The 9498-nt window shown below is 34.6% G+C and overlaps 1 protein-coding gene across 2 annotated transcripts in view; it reads right to left on the bottom strand.

The window, feature by feature from the left end:
- Positions 1-9498, bottom strand: part of MCM9 (minichromosome maintenance 9 homologous recombination repair factor) — a 180440-nt gene that overhangs the window by 122015 nt on the left and 48927 nt on the right. The window contains exons 6-7 of one of the 2 annotated variants that reach the window (XM_031964357.1): positions 5902-6027; positions 4033-4152 (exon numbers count right to left, since the gene is read on the bottom strand). In XM_031964357.1, coding sequence (XP_031820217.1) covers positions 4033-4152; positions 5902-6027 — 246 coding nt within the window. Of the gene's footprint in view, positions 1-2810; positions 4153-5901; positions 6028-9498 lie in introns of those variants that run through there. The other variant, XM_012549313.3, reaches the window with a different exon arrangement.

Genomic DNA, 9498 nt, shown 5'->3' with positions numbered 1-9498 from the left:
TCTCTGTAACAAAATCTTAGGAAGAGGATCAACAGTCAGTCAGTTTAGGCTAGAGACTGCATGCAGGAGTGGAAAGCTGCCGACACAAATCTAGCTGTGCAACCCTTATCAAGTCAATTTTTCAATAGTCTAGGGCAACCCTCTAAGACTAAAAGTTGAAGCAAAGCTGTTTGTACCTTCCAAGCAAGTAAAATCCCAGGGCCAGTCTAGGACCACTTAAGAAATATTCACCAAAAAAATGAATCAGTAGGAAATAATTGAGCACTAAACCAAATAGAACTTTGTGTTAGAATTTAGAATGTCTTCTAATAATTGACCTCTCCAAAGCTATATTAAAATGCCATATCTTTAAATGTATACCTGACATGTTTCTTTTTTATTACTCTAACAGTAATATGAAAACCATTCATATGCTTGCTAGAAATAGTTACAAGAATACAAATACAAAAATACAAAATAAAATATTTATTACTGACTTTTGATTAAGAATGTAGGAGTGATCAGTTTTGTAATAACATTCTTGTTAATGGCTCATTTTCTAAAAGCAGCATAAAGCCAAAAGCTTCAAAAAACAACAACAACAACAACAACAAAAACCTATTAAAATATACAACTGCACTTTATGAAAGCAATTTTGGATCTTAGGTATATAAAAAAATTAAATCAATTTTTTTCTCCTTTGTACTTACATTTGCATTTACACAAGCTATCCTGAACTGTATTGGACCACATTTAAGAAGCTGGACACTAAATTATTTTTAAAAAACAAAATTTTTTTTTTACTCTATTAGTTCAAATAATTGTGTGCTAAGAAAACAAGGCAGTAGCTTACTTATGCAATTGTGAACAGATGGGTGAGGGGGTAGGAGAGAACAAGGACAACCATTTGAGCTGATCAGACACCAAGCAAATGAGCAGAAAGCAAGGGTAATCCATATGTAGATTTTGGGATTCTATTCACAAAGTGATTTAACTGGTTTCAAGATGGGGGTGGGAAGAGTCAGGTAGATTTAAGGAATTCTCAGCCTATGAAGATCAAAAGGAATAAAAAAGAACAGAGTAGTGGTACATCAAATAGGAAAGAAGAATTTTAGTATATTCTTTGTTGTGATTTTTTTATTCCTTACACTATCTTCTCTCTCACGTTTCAAACATGATATTGGCACAAAACATGGAAGATATAAACTGCTGGTAAAATGAATCAGAAGCTGCTTATAGCTATCGGAAACTCTCCATGTCCCTCTTAAACTTTATAATATGTATCCATAGATCCTTTCTGAAATACTAATCTCCCATACAATAACTTCTTGTTCTGGGGGGCAGCTAGAAGAGATTCTAGCTCTATCTCTCTGGGAGTTTGCTAATGATATACTTTTATATAAATGAGTACAGCTGACATTTAATATAATGCTTTGATTTTCAAAGCATTTTATTTTTTTTAGTTAAGCCTCACAACAGCACTAGGAGAGTAGATACTACAGATCCATTTTGCAGATGAGAAAACTGATGTTCAGAGAGATAATGTGATAATCCCGTGTTCACAAACGAGTAAGTATCTGGAGCACAAGATTCAAAGCCTGGCCTTGCTGAGTTCCAGCCTAGCACCCTATCCGCTACAGAAAACAATAAGCCAGTGAGATATGAAGAGTTAGAAAAGCATAAAAGAAGTCACTATTAGAAATGCTTGTTTCTTATCCAAAAAAAATAAGCCAAGATCTATTCTAGCCCTATTTAGTTCAGAAATCCCTATCTACTTCATTATTTGCATGTGGAATGTAATAAGTCATTTTAAAAATTGTGTATTCTCTTTATGTTTTTTAACTTTGATCCAATCTAGAATTTTAAAATTAATAGTCAAGTATAAAGCATTTTTTGTCTAAGCTTCTTGAAATCTCTTCCATACCACTATAATCCACGCTTATATTGGAGGTAAGAAATGATAGTTATGCTATGCAAGGTATTTTAGGTAGGAGGAATTGAAGGCTAAATATCTCTAAAGCTGTAGCAGAAACTGGATGGCAGCAAAATAATTTCACAATCAAATTTCTATCAATGCTAAATTTTCTACACAAATGAAATATAAAAGCAGAATGAGTAATCTTAACACATTATCTTTCAAAGTTCCTAATGTCTGTCACTGAAGGATCATTATGAATATGAAGCTAAAATTTTACATTGTGGTGGTTAAAACTAGTGCTGCTTTTCCTTTATGGAAAGGTAATTTCTAATTTTTGATTAAAAGGCATTTTCATTTCCTAAAACAATGAAATAAAAAATATATGTATATATGTAAATCTGTGAATGTCTTCCAGCAAGTTGGTTATACAAGCCAATTCTATTTTGCTATTAATTCCATTATGTAATCAGAAGGTTTATGTGTCACCATAGAAAAATTCCCCCAAGCAGATAATCTGAAAATCTTTGGTGAGAATAGGGTTAAGGTGATTACTAGCTACAATGCTAATATGGCTGTACCTACTTCTCTTTTCCAACTCTTTGATATCTTGAATTCTTTGACTATCAAGCTACTCCTCAAATCTTGTCCCTTTTGTACTACTGGAATTTATTTCTCTCGTGTCTGAAGTCTTTTAATAATAAGTTCCCAAAGCTTTGTTTCCTTGCATCACATATCTGGATCTTTAGGATGTTCAATAGAGCCTTAATATATTTATATCAGTTGATTCTGCCTTTTTATTCCATGATAAGCTACAGTCTGAAAATTCCTTAAGGATCTGATTATGTAAAATCAATTTAGTTTCCTGGTTCATTCTTGTGTTCAAGCAACAAGTGTTTATCTGCTTATGTTAAAGACACTTTGGGGATACAGAGATGAATATGATAGCCCTGTGTTCAAAGAGCTTATAATTAATGAACAAGGGCCACATCAAACAAGTTAGACAAGTACTACAACATAAAGCTGAATATGATAAATGCCGTGAGAGTTATGAATAAATCAAGGGAATGAAAGAGCAAAATCATTAGGGAGAGATCAAGGAAGTCTTCAAGAAGGAAATGGCATTTGAGCTAGGCACTGAAGGATAAATAGTTTCAAGAGAAGAAGAGAAAAGCCATTCATATAATCAAAATAACATCCCCAAAATATGTCTCTATTTAGGGGTAGAGTAAATAAGCCAGTTGGCTAAGGGTTTATTGCATTTAAAGAGAAACAGAAGATAAGAAAAGAAGAGTTGGTTGGGGCCAGAGCATGGAGATAAGTGTAAGGAATTTGAATTTAGAAGTCCCAGAATCAAAGGAATGACCACCACTACTAAGCTTCATTAGAAATTTTCAAATTCTGTATTTCAGATTTGGTAGGATGAGTGACACTATAATACCATGCGTTTTGGCTCATAAATGCATCTTTAAAAGTCATCACTAAAATGAGATATTAGAACAACACTGAAGAAAAAAGTTTTACAAGCAGAAATAAACTTAAAAATAGCTCCTTTTAATATTCACAGGATAATAATTTAAAAAGTCTGCCATTAAAGTCCTATTCTGATGTTTCATTGTGACACAGTCCTGAGTTTTTGAGGGTCTTGACATGCCTTGTCAAGTTAGAAAAGACCTTAAACATGGGCCTATGAGTATGTACATCTGCCACTTGAGGAAACAATTCAACTTTTAAGCACAGAAAGGATCACCATCAAATGATTAAACTTTTTTTTAAGCTACAGAAGGTCATTAAGATCACCAACCAAGATAATGGATAATGTGAGTTACCCAAAGGAATGATGACAGTAAAAAAAAGATATGTAAAAGGATAGTTTTCTTGTTCGTTCTGAGTATTTCCCTCATTTCTAGATCAGGATTAGTATCTATTTTCATGCTGCCAACACAAAAGACAGTAGGAAGTCTCTGTTAAAATTAAAAATGTATCAAAATTTCCTACTCTTTTGCAAAAATATGTACTTATTTCACATAACTACTTATATATGCTGACTTACCCCCTACTGCTTTTTCATTCAGCTTATAGACAAAGTCAGGAAGCTTTGCTACTGTCATATCATTTAACACAGTTACATCAAATACCTGCACTAGTAGATCCAATTCCTGTGGTAAGCACTGATCTCGGAGTAATCTTTGCTGCATATTTGAGAAACTGAGATTTCCCTGTACCAGGATCTCCAACCAGTAAAAGATGGGATTCACCTAAGAAAAAGTAAATGTGTAATGCTTCATATGGCCATGAAAGACAACACAGGGTGTGCTCTTAACCAACTAAAAAAATATTTTTTAGATTGAGTGAATTTTGAGGACTAACAATGTAATTGGGTGAAGGAAGGCAGGCCCTGGATTTATGAAATAGGGAACATCTAGTATGAAAACTCCCCTCTACCCATGCAGATCTTCAGTTATGAGTAATAAAAGTTTCGTAGGGCAATAAAAAGTTAAGTGACTGGCTTATGGCACCATATTTCGAATATGTATGAGAGAAAGAAAACTTGAACCCAGGTCTTTTCTAACTCTAAAGCCAGCCTTCTGTTCATTCTACTAAGCTGCCTTTGATGAGCATACAATGGGAGAATAACATTCAATCTTGATATGAAACTTAGATAAAAATATACTCAAATTTTTTTTCTCAATAATAGATATTATGGTGCTATCATTTTATATTTTATGAATATGACAGTCAAAAAACATTACCAAAATAAGTTCTGTTTCATTGTTTTCCTGATATTTGGGTCTATGTGTGACTTCTCTATCAGTTTATTTTTAAATACCTATCTGTCTTTTTCCTCAAATATCAAATCATTGTTGCCACATTTCAGCAATTAAATACAAAGAACAGAAATATTTCATGTATATGAATGCATGTGTATAAGATAAGAAATATTTTAAAATAGTATCTCAAAATGTAAATCCATTTGAGTGTCTAAGAGGGCATATGCTTCACTGATGTAATACTTAATCCAATCTGACTTTTTAGCATTATTAGAATTCAAAAGTATTTCTAAAATTTATTTTAATGTTTAATATAATTCTATATGGGAAGTTGTAGAATTCAGAACTGTTGGAGACCTTACTCATCGAGCCACCCCGTGATTTTACATGTGAGGAAACAGGTCCAAAGAGGTTAAGAAATGTATCATTGTCACACAGGTCACTAGAGGCCTGGCCAGGATTCAAGTCACAATCTTAAAGCTTCAACCTGTCTTTTTCTAATTCAGATATAAGCACGATCTAGTTAAGCTTTTGTTTTCATGTTGTGCTAGGACCTACATCAGCAATATTGAGTCTGAACAAGATTCTTTGAATCCCCTAGTTAGTAAGCCCTCTTGTACGAAGTCACAGATAGACCCAGTAGACTTACTTCAGGGCAGAAAAAGCTGTTAAAGCTAGAGTACAGAGACAGTGGCAAAGCTACAACATGCCCTTACCATAATCTTTGCTTGGATCTGTGACCTGCAGTAATGTCTTCCTGCAGATGGTTCAGTTACCAGTCACTGGCAGAAGGGGAATCAGCAGGCAAAAAATTGGGAGCAGCAGGTCTATGGGACTTGTGCTAACAGTCACAGATGGAGTGAGCTGATTGTGTGACATTAAAGAGTACTGCTTTCTTGCTTGCTTCATAAAGAAAGGTGGCTGAGAACTCAAGTACAAGCTCTACCCAAACACACTAATGGGAATGTTAATGGATTATTCTTGGGGACAGACACATCCCTCCTTACATCGGAGTCTTTCTGGCATTTCAGAAGTCGGGTTTTGGTGGAAGTCTGAAATATTACCAGAAATGCAATTATGTGAGTTTGTGAACAATACTGCCTTTAGATAGTTGCTGGTTTGAAAAAAAAAAATGGTTAGAAAGAATCCCACTCTAAACCAAATGACTTCTGATTCAGGAAAGCAAAGGCCCTCGTAACAATATGTGTTCCTTGAAACATAAGAACAGGGACTAACCTCGGATCCGAGTTCCAGTAGCATCAGTCCTTTGGACACCACCAGCAAGTACCATGGCTACAGCAAGCTTTACCAAATACATCCCAAAAACTTGAGGACACAAGCTAGCCAAGATTTCATTCCTTCCTAGGAGATGGGGTAAAAATAAGTCAGTAGTGATTTTCAAGAACAGTTTACATAATACATAATACACAACCCCAGTGATTCCTATGCACAATCATTTAGTCATCTTTTAGACTGCTTCAAGGGCCTTCTTTTGTGTTTGTGGTCTGGACCTGTGATTTTATTGATGTGGGGAACTACTGATGTGAAAACTCTACCAATGCAAACGGGCAACTTATCTGTAATTTCATAATCTTTTGAGTGTAGGTTGATGTCCTAGGAAGCTAAGGGACATGTTTATGGTCACACAGCCCACTCTATTGCTTCTTAACTGTCTTCTATCAAAGCTAATTCAGAGTGAGAAACCTGGTGGCTTATATAAGAGAAAGTTTATTAAACTTCCCACAAATGATACAACTAGCAGTAGATGTTCGAGTCTCTTTGAGTAATGTTCTATTTGTGGCCTTCAGAACTTTTCCTAGGAGATGGGAAAATAATCAGTGAATTAAAGCTTCCAGTCAATCTAGACAAGAGTTTTGAAAAAAACTATATAACTGTCTTATCTGTTAAAAAAAAAACCAAAAAAAACCGAATTTAGAGCTGGCTTGATAAGAAATTAAATAATAAAATCTGGTCATTCTCTTGTATTCCAAACTTTAAATAATGTCAAACTATTTAATCTGCCAGTCTGTTTTATTGGCAAAGTAGACAAAGCACTCAACCTGAAGTCAGGGAGTCCTGGTTTCAAATTCAGTTAAATAACATCTACTAATGACTGTGCAAAATCACTTAACCTCTATCTGCTTTATTTTCCTCACCTATTAAATGATAATAATACCCATCTCCTAAGGTTGCTTTGAGGATAAAATGGAGGTAATATTTGTAAAGGGCTATGGAAACCTTAAAGTACTATCTTTATAAGTGCTAATATTATTATTAAAGTTTTGAATTAATTAGGGTATGAAATGAAGACCCTGGTTATTGAGTTGTTTACTTACTGCAAGGGAGGTTTTTTAAAAATCTGAGGTTATATTAAAAAACTTTTAGTGATTTTTAAAAAATTGATTATACACTACACTACACATAATATAAAGGTATATTAAAGATACCTTTTTTTTTTGGGGGGGGGGGGGCTGGTGGATATATCAATAGTCCTAGAGGTTTTCAGGTGTATTAATAAGCATTTGCTGCTACAGGAACATTTCACTTAATGTCACTAAGTGGTTCCAAAAAAACTACTGGTGAAACAAGATTGCAGGAGGATAGTCTGGTCAACTTCAGCAATGTATAAAATGGAAGATGTAATTTTAGGCAAGCAAAATCAATTTCTACAGAGACTTAAGTTTACATAAAATGGAACAGATGTTTGGACCCAAAGGGTTGGGTAGACCTAAGAGCATGAGCACCAGAGCATCTCCTGAGATATGAAGCTGGCAGTGGAGCAGAAAAAGAGTAGCTGAGTAAACAAGAAATAAAGATAGAAGTCACATCCTATACAGGGGATGAGGAAATGGATGGGGAATCTCTTCCTTGGAAATCCTCAACTTTCATTTAAGATCTAGTAGGAAATCATTTTAAACCCTTTATCTTAAAGGATAAAAAAAACATCATTCACCCACAGCTGAAGTTATAATCCATGTCCTTCAACAATCTGAATAATTAGAAAAGAACTACGTTCTGATGCAACAGGTGCAATAGGGAGACTGATAAGCCAAATTCACTTTATTCCCTGTACTTCTGCAAGAGATTCTAAAGGGTGACCCTTTGGATAGTAATCTGGAACATGTAAAAGTTGGACTGACAGTTTATGAAATTTTGAAAAATTTTTTGTTTTCCTTTGTGTTACAGAAATCCCTTTGTGCTTATGAATGGGACAGCTCCAACTAAGGATATGATCCTTATAAATGAACCATTTGTACATAGTACTTAATATCTTGGAGTGTGGTGGAAAAACCTGGATTTAAAATTAAAAAAAAAAAATCTGGGTTCAAGTCTTATGTCAATCGAACAAGACAATGACCGTGTAATCAATTATGTTTGCAAATCACCTAATTTCTAAGGGTTTCAAGAGAATCTTCTAAAAATATAAACTGTAGACAATCAGGAAATCCCCACACCAATGGAAATCACAAATCTGCACCAAAATATTCCAAAAGCCTTAATATTTCTGTGATATTTATCGACAGCTTAGGAGGAGAAGAGAAACCATATTACATCTCTCTGAGATACTTTTCTAAGAGAAGAACAAAGACTAACTGGGCAGAGGGCTTAGCTAGGATTGATGATACAATCTGATCTGATTTTAGGATGGATGGTTTGGCTTAAACAATAAACATTATTGGTCAGATCATTTTAGTAGAAGAAGAAGCTTATATTTAGATCGAAAGTGTTGGAACTTGCCCTAAGAGTCTATGGTTTTGTCACTTCTTCAGAAGAGGGAAAATAAGCCAATCACTCTAAACTGAAATTTCAAGTCTCTTCAACTTCAGGAAATAAAAGTGTGAATAAATACTTCCCTCCTCAGTTTGTGTATTTGTGTTCTAACTCCCTTCTCTAGAGGCCAAAAATCATCAAGTATACAGGTGGGCATTAGAAAACTAGATTTTTTTTTTTTTTTATACGATCCAGGTTGACTAAGAGAGGAATAAGTGTGTGGCCTTGGGCAGCAGCCATGGTAAGAAAAAAAGGATATGAAAGTAAGGATTTAATACACGTTGGAGATGCTGCAGAGAGCATTAAATGTCCAGAAGAGAACTAATGAGAGGGGAAGGAGGATTGGAGCACAGAAATAGAAGAAAGGGAGAAAGAGAAAGGGAAGAGGAGAGAGAAAGAAGCCCAGAGAAGAGAGCTTTGTTAAAGAATTAATGTGAAGAATAGATTTAGATGTGGAAAAGACCTGAAAGACTATCCACTTTGATCTCTTCATTTTATAGATGAGAGTTCTAAGGCCCAAACATAAGGTGATTTGTCCAAGGTCTTTAGGGAACCACCAACTCCAAATACAGCAACCTACCCACTGTATCAAAATACTTTTTGGGGAGGAATGGTCAAGCAAGTTTTGATACATGATTATAACCTTAGACCTATGTGAGCCCAAATACATGATCATGTTTCCCAAGCTGAAAGGAACTTCAGTCATCTAGGACAGACTCTACATTTTGAAATACAGTGGATAGTATTCTAGACCTGGAGTCAAGAAGATCTGAATTCAAATTTTGCTTCAAATCATTGCTAGCCATATGAACTAGCCAAGTTCCTTAATCTGCATTTGTACAAAGTCTATTTCCTCATTTGCAAAATAGGGATAATAGTAATATGGACTTCTCAGGGTGGCTGAGGATAAAATTAGATAATTCTTGAAAAGCATTTTGCAAACCTTAAAGCATTATATAAATGTTGGTCATTATTATTATTATTGGTGGAAATATATAAATCAAGGTCCAGAGGGGTCAAGTGATTTCAATGCAACAGAATAATAACTATGTCATAAATAGA

The sequence above is a fragment of the Sarcophilus harrisii genome, chromosome 4 (genome assembly GCF_902635505.1).
Source record: "Sarcophilus harrisii chromosome 4, mSarHar1.11, whole genome shotgun sequence".
NCBI classification, from domain to species: Eukaryota; Metazoa; Chordata; class Mammalia; order Dasyuromorphia; family Dasyuridae; genus Sarcophilus; species Sarcophilus harrisii.
The sequence above is the reverse complement of the archived record's forward strand: the minus strand, read 5'-3'. Positions and strand labels throughout refer to the sequence as shown.